Source organism: Cherax quadricarinatus, unplaced genomic scaffold, assembly GCF_038502225.1.
Source record: "Cherax quadricarinatus isolate ZL_2023a unplaced genomic scaffold, ASM3850222v1 Contig194, whole genome shotgun sequence".
Lineage (NCBI taxonomy): Eukaryota > Metazoa > Arthropoda > Malacostraca > Decapoda > Parastacidae > Cherax > Cherax quadricarinatus.
Genome location: NW_027195220.1, coordinates 31416 through 47353, shown reverse-complemented (window position 1 = coordinate 47353; position 15938 = coordinate 31416). Strand labels below are relative to the sequence as shown.

The window sequence follows — 15938 nt, the reverse complement described above, 5'->3', positions numbered from 1 at the left end:
AAACCAAGTTGCACCTTTGGCAAGAACAGCTTCCTTGATTGCCGTTTTCTTGGCCACAATAGTAGCGATGGTTGATTGGGGTTTTGTGTACAACCTGGCCAGCTCAGAGACACGCACTCCACTTTCATACTTAGCAATGATCTCTTTCTTTATATCCATAGTAATTCTCACTCTTTTTGCTGTAGGGTTGGCACTAGAAGCTTTCTTGGGGCCCATGGTGACTTATTTTGCAGGTGCAATCGCTAAAAAGGCTGTGATATGAAATGTTCCGATTGTATGCTTGGAAGCGACTGCGGTGGCTGGCTTGTAAACATTGGCACCCACGGAACAAGTGAGGCGGGCTCAGGCCGCACGTGGACGCATCTCTAACGAACCGCATTGAGCGAGTTTTTTAGTGCTAGCCAAGGCAAAATTTTTGCGTTAAAATGTATCGCAAGGCGGATTTAACATTATGCGATGCGTTCGTTAGGCAAGGTTCCACTGTATGGAAAAAAAAAAGTTTTTTTTTTTACCTTTGAAAACAAAAAAAAACTTAGATCTACTTTTTTTGTCGTTATATTTGAAAATATGTAAAAAAAGTACAGTGGTCCCTCGCTTTTCGTATTTCTTGGGAATCATAGATTTCGGAAATCATAGGGTTTATTTTTGTATAAACATGGGCTCGCTAATCATAGGTTGACTCACGAATAGTAGTTCCTCCGGGATGCGTACGCACGGTGTGAGCCGGGGCGGCCTCCTTACCAAGCCAGTCTGGCATTGTTTACCAGTGAGCGAAGGTCCCCTCATGTGCTCCTACAAAATATTTCATAATATTCCACTCATTTTAGTGCTTGCAAGTACAGTGGACCCCCACATAATGATGGCATCACATAGCGATTTTTCCGCATACCGCTTACTTTTATCGCAAAATTTTTGCCGCGCATACCGATTAAAAACCCGCTCACCGATTTTCGTCCGAGACGCGTCCAATGTGCCCTCAGCCAGCCTCACATGTGCCGCCCGTCCCATTGTTTACCAGCCAGCCTCCGCGGTAACATCCAAGCATACACTCGGAATATTTCGTATTATTACAGTGTTTTCGGTGCTGTTTCTGGAAAATAAGTGACCATGGGCCCCAAGAAAGCTTCTAGTGCCAACCCTGTGGTAAAAAGGGTGAGAATTAGTATGGAAATTAAGAAAGATTTTGAAGGGTTTGGGGCTAACCCTGAGAAGCCTATGCCAGTTGTGGAATCCATTGTGCCTACTTCAAAGATTAAGGAAATGTGTGCACAGTGGGTTGAACTGCAAACCTTTATGGATGAAAATCACCCTGACACAGCTGTTGCAAGCCGTGCTGGTGACTATTTCAATGACAATGTTGTGGCCCATTTTAGACAAATCGTAAAGGAACGGGAGGTACAGAGCTCTATGGACAGATTTGTTGTGCGACAGAGGTCCAGTGACTCTCAAGCTGGTCCTAGTGGCATTAAAAGAAGAAGGGAAGTAACCCCGGAAAAGGACTTGCTACCTCAAGTCGTAATGGAAGGGGATTCCCCTTCTAAACAGTAAGAAGATAATGCTCTCCCCTCCTCCCATCCCATCAATCATCACCAGATCTTCAATAAAAGTAAGTGTCATGTAAGTGTGCATGCCTTTTTCAGTTTGTGTGTATTAAAATTAATATTTCATGTGGTAAAAAAAATTTTTTTTCATACTTTTGGGTGTCTTGCACGGATTAATTTTATTTCCATTATTTCTTATGGGGAAAATTCATTCACATAACGATTATTTCGCATAACAATTACCCCTCTTGCACGGATTAAAATCGTTAACCGGGGGTCCACTGTACTAAATAAGCTACCATGGCTCCAAAGAAAGCTCCTAGTGCCAAGCCTGTGGTAAAGAAGGTGAGAAATACATCAAAGCAATGTTTCATAGGTGCTTAACTGTGACCACAGACACTCACTTGACCCAAAGGGAATTTTGGAAAGAACACTTCAGCATCCTCCATTGCATAACCCTTATAGGTATGGCTTGGGAGGGAGTGACTACCAGGATTTTGAACTCTGCTTGGAGAAAATTGTGGCCAAATTGTGTCGACAAGAAGGATTTTGAAGGGTTTGGGACTGACCCTGATGAGCCTATATCTCTTGTTAAATCAATTGTGGCACTGGGGAGTTCCATGGGGTTGGATGTGAGTTTGGAGGATGTGGAAGAGTTGGTGGAAGACCACAATGAAGAGCTCACCACTGAGGAACTGCAAGAGCTTCAGCAGGAACAGCAACAGATCGCAGCTCAGAATCTTGCTGCAGAGGAGGAGGAAGAGAGATGGAAGAAGATGCCTTCTTCAGAAATTAGAGATTTTTGCTATGTGGGGTAAGATGGAAAGCTTTATGGAGAAACATCACCCTGACAAGGTTGTTTCAAGCCATGTTGGCAACATGTACAGTGACAGTCTTGGGCCATTTTAGGGAAGTGTTAAAGAGACGCCAGAAACAGAGCTCTCTCCACAGTTATTTTGTGAGACAGGACTCCAGTGACTCAAGGTGGTCCTAGTGGCATTAAGAAACAGAGAAGAGAAGCAACCCCAGAAAAGCAATTGGTACCCAAGGTGTTGCTGGAAGGGGATTCCCCTTCCAAACTGTAAACAATCCAATCTCTCTCCTCCTCCAGTCTCCCATACACTAAGAAGAATCTCCAATAAGTGTTATGCTGTTAATGTTTCATTCATCATTTCCCATTGTATTGTTTATGTACTACATCTATATTTCACGTAAAAAATTTTTTTGCTTTAATACTTCTGAGTGTCAGGAATGGATTAATTGTATTTACATTATTTCGTATGGGGAAAATTGATTCGCAAATAGTAGATTTCGATAATACCTAGAAATGGAAATGGTATCCTGGAGTTTACCTGGAGAGAGTTCTGGGGGTCAACGCCCCCGCAGCCCGGTCTGTGACCAGGCCTCCTTAGGTCAGTGTCCCAGGATGTGACCCACACCAGTCGACTAACACCCAAGTACCCATTTTACTGATGGGGAACATAGACAACAGGTGGAAAGAAACACGTCCAATGTTTCTACTCTGGCTGGGAATCGAACCCAGGCCCTCACCGTGTGAAGCAAGAGCGTTAACCACCAGGCCACCAGAGCCAACTCCAGGAACGGATTAACTACGAAAAATGAGGGAACATTATAGATGTACTTTTGGAGCACTACGCAGATCTGTTTGGACCATTTACGGGTTAAGGGTTAAATTTTTTTTTTTTTTTTTCAAAATATTCAGAGCGCTGGGCGAGAGAACGCAGATCTACATTTGGACAGTTAAGGGGCTATACACTTCAAACTTTGGAAAGTTTTCAAACATAACTGAGGCAAATGTGGCACTCATGGAGGATGTAGAGTGGATGGGTGGTGTGTGGATGCCATAATAGTGAATCAGGAGCTGGGTAAACAAAGTTTCTGAAAAAATTTGAAATGGCCAATATTAGCAAAGTGCCATAAAGCAGGGCCCTCCTGTATTTATGAAGCACAGTTCTTACTTTTAGTTCAGTGAGAGTAGTGACCTACAGCAATGTACCTTCACTGAGGTGCAGACAGTGTTGACATCTGGGAAGAGTTCCTGACACTTTTGGATCCAATCTTCAGCCTCCATGTTGTACTGATCCACTTCTTCAATGGTTGTGACGACCTCCTTCACAGTGTTGACTGTATTGAGGCACTCCAGCATGGTCTGCAGCTGCTTCTTTCCTGTCTCTCCTTCTGTTGTCATATTCAACACACTGGTATCCTGCTGTTCCAAGAGCTCTATTACTGCTTTGTTCTGCTCCACCAGATCATAAAGTCTGTCCTGCAGTTGGTGGTGCTGGGTCTTCCAGTCCCTCACCTGCCCCTGGTACTTGCCCAGCTGGGACAGTACTTCTTCACACTCACTTATAAGGTTATTGATACTGTTCTTGTGTTCCTGTACCATAGACCGTAACTTCTTGCTGATGCCTCTTGTGTGAGTTTGACCAGGTTTTGCTGTTGGTGCCCTCACTGATGTGACCTGCATACTTTTGAATTTCTTAATGAAAGCCTCCATACCATAATTGATTGGGAACTGAGTAGCAGCTGTGGCACTGTGCTCAGCACGGCAGCTGGGGCAGATTAGTTGAAAATTCTTTATTGTATCTTCAATACATTGTGTGCAGAATGTGTGGCCACACAGCAGAGTGCGTGGCCGTCGTAGTTCTTCATCATAGTTGCTAAAACACACATTACACTCCTCTGGCTTGTCGTTATCCTATAGAAATGAATATAGTTAGATTTTACACTAAAACAGGGTAGAATTATATTGATATTTTATACTGAAGCAGTGTTGAATTCAGCTAAATTACTCATCAATTAATAATTCATATTGAATTTATAGACAATTCTGAAAATTCAAAGGATTGACAAGCTTCTTCATAATAACTACCACACACATCACAAACCAAAGGTATATTCCCAATCTTCATCAACAATCCAGGTGATACATACATTAGAAGTAAACAGGATCAACAAACTAGGTGTCATTATTGTTTGTACAAATACAGTAGTGCCCCACTTTACGGCGTTTCGCTTTACGGAGTTCTGGACATTTCAAATTATGACCAAAACTTGCTATACGGCTTCCCCCACATGACTTTCTAATACAGTCGCCGCGCACCCCACCTGGTTTGTTTACATTCTCCGTGAACTCCGTAAGCACCACGTCTCCTCATGTCTGGAAACTCCAAAACTTAAGTGGTTTTTAAAAGTTTTCATATTTTATATATACATGTACTCTGATAATTATACTTATGTATACCTGTACCTAAATAAACTTACACACTGTGCTGGCGTGCAGGTACACATTAAAATCTGTGTCTCTAATGTCTCGAGATGCCATATTAATAATAATAAAAATAATAATAATAATAATAAAAATAAAAATAAAAATAATTAATAAAAAAAATAATAAAAATAATAAAAAATAAAAATAAAATAATAATAATAATAATAATAATAATAACAACAACAATAATCACCAAGTCTCATTAACCCTTAAACTGTCCAAACGTAGATCTACATCCACATGTGGAGGGCTCTGAACGCATATCTACGTTTTTTTTATGTGCTTTCAAATGGGGAAAATCAAGGTCGGAGCACTACACAGGTGAACGTAGATCTATGTTTAGACAGTTTAAGGGTTAAATGTCGTATAGAGAGACAAGCAGACAGACAGATAAGCCGAGACAGATAAACAGCTAGACAGAGGACACTTCTGTGTGTAACAGTGAAAACAAATAAAGCCAAGGCAGTGCATGATCGTCTTACACCATGCTTCAAGAACTCTCGTATATATATCCCCATGTGTCCAAAACATTGTTGGGACCTATAAATACTATGTATATATTTCTAGACAATAGTATGTGACTAAGGTAGGTGAAAATGTTCACCAGTCAGTGTGTGACTATTTGAGTACAATTTCAGTACCTAAAGTTAATGTCACAAGAAAGACTAGCTATGAAATCACAAGAACTACTACAAACTGTAATATCAGAACATAAAAAGATGTAAATAATGAAAAAGAATGTTATACGAATACAGTGAGAAGTCCGAGTAGATCTATAACCCTCTATGATAACATGAATGTAGATAAGTATGTTTATGGAGCAACTTGCAATGTGAACAGACTGACTGATGTTGTGTGACCAGGCTTAGGCTTGGTTACAAGTACTTCTGGCAGTTTGGGAGACACACAGATGATCAAACTAAATGCAAATTATGTGGTCAGGCATATGGTCACTCTCTTGAACACTATGTGCTTAAGTGTCCACTAATTAAGGAATATAGAAACAGACATTATAATAACCTATGTGACGTGTCAAGATATCTTATTAACCTGTTAGCTGTCCAAACGTAGATCTACGTTCTTATCGCTAGTGCTCCAAACGTATATCTACTTTTTATTTTTCCTGCCTCCAAATTTGGCACAATTCGCCTAAGATGCCTGGTCAACATAGAATGGGTCTTAACCCTCGGTGTGTGCAGTATTAAAAATACTATCTAGGAAAACATAGTACCTTGTGGGAGCACCAGCTCAATTGAGTGCCAGCTAGAGCAAACAGCGCAGCCAATACCAAGGATTCACCGTGTCATGTCGTATTAGCACTCCCCGTTTCAAGAGGAAAGTGTCATCCTGCCAGAATGTCCTATAACCTATGTCCTAAGTAAAAAGAAAATTCTGGAACTGTAATTTCAGCAGGTTGGCTGGCGACTTGCTGGCCACCTGGCTGGCTGGCAGCTGGTTGGCTGCCTCTATCTCCATCTGCCTGCACCTCTGTCAGCCTGCGCCTGTCAGCCTGTGCCTCTGTCAGCCTGCGCCTCTGTCAGCCTGCGCCTCTGTCAGCCTGCGCCTCTGCCTGACTGCGCCTCTGCCTGTCTGCGCCTCTGCCTGTCTGCGCCTCTGCCTGTCTGCGCCTCTGCCTGTCTGCGCCTCTGCCTGTCTGCGCCTCTGCCTGTCTGCGCCTCTGCCTGTCTGTGCCTCTGCCTGTCTGCGCCTCTGCCTGTCTGCGCCTCTGCCTGTCTGCGCCTCTGCCTGTCTGCGCCTCTGCCTGTCTGCGCCTCTGCCTGTCTGCGCCTCTGCCTGTCTGCGCCTCTGCCTGTCTGCGCCTCTGCCTGTCTGCGCCTCTGCCTGTCTGCGCCTCTGCCTGTCTGCGCCTCTGCCTGTCTGCGCCTCTGCCTGTCTGCGCCTCTGCCTGTCTGCGCCTCTGCCTGTCTGCGCCTCTGCCTGTCTGCGCCTCTGCCTGTCTGCGCCTCTGCCTGTCTGCGCCTCTGCCTGTCTGCGCCTCTGCCTGTCTGCGCCTCTGCCTGTCTGCGCCTCTGCCTGTCTGCGCCTCTGCCTGTCTGCGCCTCTGCCTGTCTGCGCCTCTGCCTGTCTGCGCCTCTGCCTGTCTGCGCCTCTGCCTGTCTGCGCCTCTGCCTGTCTGCGCCTCTGCCTGTCTGCGCCTCTGCCTGTCTGCGCCTCTACCTGTCTGCGCCTCTACCTGTCTGCGCCTCTACCTGTCTGCGCCTCTACCTGTCTGCGCCTCTACCTGTCTGCGCCTCTACCTGTCTGCGCCTCTACCTGTCTGCGTCTATCTGTCTGGGTCTCTATCTGTTTCTATCTCACAGGAACACGCATGTAAATACAGTTATACATAACATAACTTACCTAGGACAACCCAAAAAATCCAGACAAATTGCTATACTGTGCTTGTAGATAGACAGCATGTGTAATACCAGCTTGTTCATGAGCAACTCTGAGACAAGAGAGATAAGCAGACAAAAACACACAGGCAGACAGAAAAACAAACAGAGAGCTGGACATTATTATTATTATTATTATTAAAATCAAAAAGAAGCGCTAAGCCACATGGGCTATACAGTGCTGCGGGTTAGGGAAGGAAGCGGGGGTATTGGGCGGCAGAAGGGGGGAGGGATGATCAGTAGATTACAGAGAACTGCGGGGCAGGGGATAGTGCAGGGGTAGAGGGCAACAAAAAATTGAGGTATAAAGAGCTGAAGGTGTCAGAGTTTGTGAAGTCAGTCAGTCGTTGTCAAAAAGTCAATGAGAGAGTACGGATGAAAGGTGGGTCCATCAGCAAGAAGGGAAGGTAAAGAGAGAGCAGCGGAGCGAAGACGACGATGGAGGTATATTCTGTGTGCTCGTTGATAAAGTGGGCAGTCTAATAGAATGTGGCTAACCGATAATGGAACCTGAATATTCTCACAGAGCGGAGCAGGGCGCCTCTCCATGAGATAACCATGAGTAAGACGAGTATGGCCAATGCGAAGACGGGAGAGAATAGTCTCTCAACCTCTACACTGGTGACAAGAAGATGGCCAGTAACCTATACTCGGTGTAATAGATTGAAGTTTGTTACCGAGCAGAGTAGACCAATGTTGTTGCCAACGGGTGTGAAGGTGGGTAGCTATTGCAGCAAAATAGTCTGTAAATGGAACACCTCTATATGAAACTGGTAGGTCATGTACTGCTGACTGCACAGCAGTGTCTGCCTGTTCATTGCCCTGTACGTCAACATGACCATGGACCCAACAAAAAACAATATCTTTATGCTTGGAAGAGATGAAGCGTAGCCAAAGTTGGATACGGAGGACTAAGGGGTGAGGTGTATCAAATTTCTGTATAGCCTGTAAAGCACTAAGGGAGTCTGAGACAACCACAAATGATGACACAGGCATAGATGCAATACGGAAAAGAGCTGCAAGAATGGCATACAACAATTCTGCAGTAAAGATACTAGCCGAAGATAGTAAATGCCCTCGTACGACGCTGTCCGGAAACACTGCTGCGAATCCTATGCCGTCAGAAGACTTAGAGCCATCTGTGTACACTGCAATGGCATGAGAATGAGAGTGGAAGTGGTCAAGAAAAAGAGCGGGAAGCGACCGTAGACAGTTGGGCTTGCGAGCAAGGGAGTGAGAAAGAACAGACTCGAACAGCTGGAACTTCCAAGGGGGGTAGGGAAAAGCGAGATGCTACATGAACATAGAAAGGTGGTAATTGAAGAGAAGACAAGAGTTAATGTAGGCAAAGGGGGAAGGGATGGAGCAAACAGGCGGCGAACAAATAAGGAATGTAGTATGAGGTGACTAAAATGCTGGGAGCGATGGGGTAGTAACCCCTTCTCCTGTAGACATTTACTAAAAAAGAAGAAAAACTTTATAAAACTGGGATGCTTGAATGTGCGTGGATGTAGTGCGGATGACAAGAAACAGATGATTGCTGATGTTATGAATGAAAAGTTGGATGTCCTGGCCCTAAACGAAACAAAGCTGAAGGGGGTATGGGAGTATAGGTGGGGGAAAATAAATGGGATTAAATCTGGAGTATCTGAGAGAGTTAGAGCTAAGGAAGGGGTAGCAGTAATGTTGAAGGCTCAGTTATGGAAGAAGAAGAGAGAATATGAATGTGTAAATTCAAGGATTATGTGGATTAACGTAAAGGTTGGATGCAAAAAGTGGGTCATAATAAGCGTGTATGCACCTGGAGAAGAGAGGAATGTAGAGAGATTGATTTTGGGAGATGTTAAGTGAATGTATAGGAACCTTTGAACCAAGTGAGAGAGTAATTGAGGTAGGGGACCTGAATGCTGAAGTAGGAGAAACTTTTAGAGAGGGTGTGGTAGGTAAGTTTGGGGTGCCATGTGTAAATGATAATGGGAGCCCTTTGATTGAACTTTGTATAGAAAGGGGTTTAGTTATAGGTAATACAAATCTTAAGAAAAAGAGGATACATTAGTATACAGGATATGATGTAGGGCAAAATGACAGTAGTTTGTTGTATTATGTATTGGTAGATAAAAGTCTGTTGAGTAGACTTCAGGATGTACATGTTCATAGAGGGGCCACAGACATATCAAATCACTTTTTAGTTGTAGCTACACAGAGTAAAAGGTAGATGAGATACAAGGAGAATAGAAGCATCAGGGAAGAGAGAGGTGAAGGTTTACAAACTTAAAGAGGAGGCAGTTAAGGTAAGATATAAACAGCCATTGGAGGATAGAGGGGCTAATGAGAGCATAGGCAATGGGGTCGAAGAGGTATGGGGTTGGTTTAAAAATGTAGTGTTAGAGTGTTCAGCAGAAGTTTGTGGTTACAGGAAAGTGGGTGCGGGAGGGAAGAGAAGCGATTGGTGGAATGATGTAAAGAGTAGTAAGGGAGAAAAAGTTAGCATATGAGTAGTTTTTACAAAGTAGAAGTGATGCAAGGAGGGAAGAGTATATGGAGAAAAAGAGAGGTTAAGAGTGGTGAAGCAATGTAAAAAGAGCAAATGAGAGAGTGGGTGAGATATTACCAACAAATTTTGTTGAAAATAAGAAAGTTTTGGAGTGAGATTAACAAGTTAAGGAAGCCTAGAGAACAAATGGATTTATTTTATTTTATTTTATTATCACACTGGCCGATTCCCACCAAGGCAGGGTGGCCCAAAAAAGAAAAACTTTCACCATCATTCACTCCATCACTGTCTTGCCAGAAGGGTGCTTTACACTACAGTTTTTAAACTGCAACATTAACACCCCTCCTTCAGAGTGCAGGCACTGTACTTCCCATCTCCAGGACTCAAGTCCGGCCTGCCGGTTTCCCTGAACCCCTTCATAAATGTTACTTTGCTCACACTCCAGCAGCACGTCAAGTATTAAAAACCATTTGTCTCCATTCACTCCTATCAAACACGCTCACGCAGGCCTGCTGGAAGTCCAAGCCCCTCGCACACAAAACCTCCTTTACCCCTTCCCTCCAACCTTTCCTAGGCCGACCCCTACCCCGCCTTCCTTCCACTACAGACTGATACACTCTTGAAGTCATTCTGTCTCGCTCCATTCTCTCTACATGTCCGAACCACCTCAACAACCCTTCCTCAGCCCTCTGGACAACAGTTTTGGTAATCCCGCACCTCCTCCTAACTTCCAAACTACGAATTCTCTGCATTATATTCACACCACACATTGCCCTCAGACACGACATCTCCACTGCCTCCAGCCTTCTCCTCGCTGCAACATTCATCACCCATGCTTCACACCCATATAAGAGCGTTGGTAAAACTATACTCTCATACATTCCCCTCTTTGCCTCCAAGGACAAAGTTCTTTGTCTCCACAGACTCCTAAGTGCACCACTCACCCTTTTCCCCTAATCAATTCTATGATTCACCTCATCCTTCATAGACCCATCCGCTGACACGTCCACTCCCAAATATCTGAATACATTCACCTCCTCCATACTCTCTCCCTCCAATCTGATATCCAGTCTTTCATCACCTAATCCTTTTGTTATCCTCATAACCTTACTCTTTCCTGTATTCACTTTTAATTTTCTTCTTTTGCACACCCTACCAAATTCATCCACCAATCTCTGCAACTTCTCTTCAGAATCTCCCAAGAGCACAGTGTCATCAGCAAAGAGCAACTGTGACAACTCCCACTTTATGTGTCATTCTTTATCTTTTAACTCCACGCCTCTTGTCAAGACCCTCGCATTTACTTCTCTCACAACCCCATCTATAAATATATTAAACAACCACGGTGACATCACACATCCTTGTCTAAGGCCTACTTTTACTGGGAAATAATTTCCCTCTTTCCTACATACTCTAACTTGAGCCTCACTATCCTCGTAAAAACTCTTCACTGCTTTCAGTAACCTACCTCCTACACCATACACCTGCAACATCTGCCACATTGCCCCCCTATCCACCCTGTCATACGCCTTTTCCAAATCCATAAATGCCACAAAGACCTCTTTAGCCTTATCTAAATACTGTTCACTTATATGTTTCACTTTAAACACCTGATCCACACACCCCCCACCTTTCCTAAAGCCTCCTTGTTCATCTGCTATCCTATTCTCTGTCTTGCTCTTAATTCTTTCAATAATAACTACCATACACTTTACCAGGTATACTCAACAGTCTTATCCCCCTATAATTTTTGCACTCTCTTTTGTCCCCTTTGCCTTTATACAAAGGAACTATGCATGCTCTCTGCCAATCCCTAGGTACCTTACCCTCTTCCATACATTTATTAAATAATTGCACCAACCACTCCAAAACTATATCCCCACCTGCTTTTAACATTTCTATCTTTATCCCATCAATCCCGGCTGCCTTACCCCCTTTCATTTTACCTACCGCCTCACGAACTTCCCCCACACTCACAACTGGCTCTTCCTCACTCCTACAAGATGTTATTCCTCCTTGCCCTATACACGAAATCACAGCCTCCCCATCTTCATCAACATTTAACAATTCCTCAAAATATTCCCTCCATCTACCCAATACCTCCAACTCTTCATTTAATAACTCCCCTCTCCTATTTTTAACTGACAAATCCATTTGTTCTCTAGGCTTCCTTAACTTGTTAATCACACTCCAAAACTTTTTCTTATTTTCAACAAAATTTGTTGATAACATGTCACCCACTCTCTCATTTGCTCTCTTTTTACATTGCTTCACCACTCTCTTAACCTCTCTCTTTTTCTCCATATACTCTTCCCTCCTTGCATCACTTCTACTTTGTAAAAACTTCTCATATGCTAACTTTTTCTCCCTTACTACTCTCTTTACATCATCATTCCACCAATCGCTCCTCTTCCCTCCCGCACCCACTTTCCTGTAACCACAAACTTCTGCTGAACACTAACACTACATTTTTAAAACTACCCCATACCTCTTCGACCCCATTGCCTATGCTCTCATTAGCCCATCTATCCTCCAAAAGATTTTCATATCTTTCCCTAACTGCCTCCTCTTTTAGTTTGTAAACATTCACCTCTCTCTTCCCTGATGCTTCTATTCTCCTTGTATCCCATCTACCTTTTACTCTCAGTGTAGCTACAACTAAAAAGTGATCTGATATATCTGTGGCCCCTCTATAAACATGTACATCCTGAAGTCTACTCAACAGTCTTATCTACCAATACATAATCCAACAAACTACTGTCATTTCGCCCTACATCATATCTTGTATACTTATTTATCCTCTTTTTCTTAAAATATGTATTACCTATAACTAAACCCCTTTCTATACAAAGTTCAATCAAAGGGCTCCCATTATCATTTACACATGGCACCCCAAACTTACCTACCACACCCTCTCTAAAAGTTTCTCCTACTTTAGCATTTAGGTCCCCTACCACAATTACTCTCTCACTTGGTTCAAAGGCTCCTATACATTCACTTAACATCTCCCAAAATCTCTCTCTCTCCTCTGCATTCCTCTCTTCTCCCGGTGCATACACGCTTATTATGACCCACTTCTCGCATCCAACCTTTACTTTAATCCACATAATTCTTGTATTTACACATTCATATTCTCTTTTCTCCTTCCATAACTGATCATTCAACATTACTGCTACCCCTTCCTTTGCTCTAACTCTCTCAGATACTCCAGATTTAATCCCATTTATTTCCCCCCACCGAAACTCCCCTACCCCCTTCAGCTTTGTTTCGCTTAGGGCCAGGACATCCAACTTCTTATCATTCATAACATCAGCAATCATCTGTTTCTTGTCATCCGCACTACATCCACGCACATTCAAGCATCCCAGTTTTATAAAGTTTTTCTTCTTCTCTTTTTTGGTAAATGTTTACAGGAGAAGGGGTTACTAGCCCATTGCTCCCGGCATTTTAGTCGCCTCATACGACACGCATGGCTTACGGAGGAAAGATTCTTTTCCACTTCCCCATGGACAATAGAAGAAATAAAGAAGAACAAGAGCTATTTAGAAAAAGGGGAAAAACCTAGATGTATGTACGTGTATATATATATATGCGCATGTGCGTGTCTGTGAAGTGTGACCAAAGTGTAAGTAGGAGTAGCAAGATATCCCTGTTATCTAGCGTGTTTATGAGACAGAAAAAGAAACCAGCAATCCTACCATCATGCAAAACAGTTTCAGGTTTCTGTTTCACAGTCATCTGGCAGGACGGTAGTACTTCCCTGGGTGGTTGCTGTCTACCAACCTACTACCTATAATGGATACTACCAAATGGATTTGTCAGTTAAAAATAGGAGAGGAGAGTTATTAAATAGAGAGATAGAGGTATTGGGAAGATGGAGGGAATATTTTGAGGAATTGTTAAATGTTGATGAAGATAGGGAAGCTGTGATTTCGTGTATAGGGCAAGGAGGAATAACATCTTGTAGGAGTGAGGAAGAGCCAGTTGCGAGTGTGAGGGAAGTTCGTGAGGCAGTAGGTAAAAGGAAAGGGGGTAAGACAGCCGGGATTGATGGGATAAAGATAGAAATGTTAAAAGGAGGTGGGGATATAGTTTGGGAGGGGTTGGTGCAATTTAATAAATGTATGGAAGAGGGTAAGGTACCTAGGGATTAGCAGAGAGCATGCATAGTTCCTTTGTATAAAGGCAAAGGGGACAAAAGAGTGCAAAAATTATAGGGGGATGAGTCTGTCGAGTATACCTGGTAAAGTGTATGGTAGAGTTATTATTGAAAGAATTAAGAGTAAGACGGAGAATGGAATAGCAGATGAACAAGGAGGCTTTAGGAAAGGTAGGGGGTGTGTGGACCAGGTGTTTACAGTGAAACGTACGAGTGAACAATATTTAGATAAGGCTGAAGAGGTTTTTGTGGCATTTATGGATTTGGAAAAGGCGTATGACAGGGTGGATAGAGGGGAAATGTGGCAGATGTTGTAGGTGTATGGTGTAGGAGCTAGGTTACTGAAATGAGTGAAGAGTTTTTACGAGGATAGTGAGGCTCAAGTTAGAGTATGTAGGAAAGAGGGAGATTATTTCCCAGTAAAAGTAGGCCTTAGACAAGGATGTGTGATGTCACCGTGGTTGTTTAATATATTTGTAGATGGGGTTGTAAGAGAAGTAATTGCAAGGGTCTTGGCAAGAGGCGTGGAGTTAAAAGATATAGAATCACACAAAGTGGGAGTTGTCACAGTTACTCTTTGCTGATGACACTGTGCTCTTGGGAGATTCTGAAGAGAAGTTGCAGAGGTTGGTGGATAAATTTGGAAGGGTATGTAAAAGAAGAAAATTAAAAGTGAATACAGGAAAGAGTAAGGTTATGAGGATAACAAAAAGATTAGATGATGAAAGATTGGATATCAGATAGGAGGGAGAGAGTATGGAGGATGTGAATGTATTCAGATATTTGGGAATGGATGTGTCAGCTGATGGGTCTATGAAAGATGAGGTGAATCATAGAATTGATGAGGGGAAAAGGGTGAGCGGTGCACTTAGGAGTCTGTGGAGCCAAAGAACTTTGTCCTTGGAGGCAAAGAGGGAAATGTATGAGAGTATAGTTTTACCAATGCTCTTATATGGGTGTGAAGCATGAGTGATGAATGTTGCAGCGAGGAGAAGGCTGGAGGCAGTGGAGGTGTCATGTCTGAGGGAAAAGTGTGGTGTGAATATAATGCAGAGTATTCGCAGTTCGGAAGTTAGGAGGAGGTGCGGGATTACCAAAACTGTTGTCCAGAGGGCTGAGGAAGGGTTGTTGAGGTAGTTCGGTCATGTAGAGAGAATGGAGCGAAACAGAATAACTTCAAGAGTATCAGTCTGTAGTGGAAGGAAGGTGGGGTAGGGGTCGGCCTAGGAAAGGTTGGAGGGAGGGGGTAAAGGAGGTTTTGTGTGCGAGGGGCTTGGACTTCCAGCAGGCATGCATGAGCGTGTTTGATAGGAGTGAATGGAGACAAATGGTTTTTAATACTTGATGTGCTGTTGGAGTGTGAGCAAAGTAATGTGTATGAAGGGATTCTGTGAAACCGGCAGGCTGGACTTGAGTCCTGGAGATGGGAAGTACAGAGTCTGCACTTAGAAGGAGGGGTGTTAATGTTGCAGTTTAAAAACTGTAGTGTAAAGCACCCTTCTGGCAAGACAGTGATGGATTGAATGATGGTGAAATTTTATCTTTTTCGGGCCACCCTGCCTCGGTTGGAATCGGAGAGTGTGGTAATAAAAAAACACTAATATCGGTGACCATTCTATAAATGGAAGTATTGTGGAGATCATGAGAGCGTATATAGTAGTGAAGGTAATGGGCATCACGGCGATCGGATTAGGATGGAACGTTCGCTTCTGCATAGAGGCTCTCAACAGGGGAAGAGCGAAAAGCACCAAGGCATAAACGTAATCCTTGGTGATGAATGGGGTTAAGGCTAGAGAGAGTAGCAGGAGAGACCGCTGAATAGATCTGGTCACCATAATCAAGTTTCGATAAAATGAGGGCGGAATGATGGCGAAAGAGTTCGACGATCAGCTCCCCATGAAAGATGAGCAAGGTTTTAAGAAGGTTCAGCCGGCTGTAACAAGTTGCCTTCAGAGAGGTAATGCGAGGTTTCCAGGATAACCTACGGTCAAAGAGGAGGCCCAGAAACCTGTATCATGTTCAGTGATACGGGAGCCATAGCGGTACAAAGGAT

At 43.4% G+C, this 15938-nt stretch overlaps 1 protein-coding gene across 1 annotated transcript in view; it reads right to left on the bottom strand.

Annotated features, from left to right (window-relative positions):
* Window positions 1–15938, bottom strand: part of LOC128700943 (uncharacterized) — a 122001-nt gene that overhangs the window by 97377 nt on the left and 8686 nt on the right. Inside the window, exon 2 of the mRNA XM_070080173.1 lies at window positions 3559–4263. Within this exon, the coding sequence (XP_069936274.1) occupies window positions 3559–4263 (705 nt within the window). The remainder of the gene's footprint in view (window positions 1–3558; window positions 4264–15938) is intronic.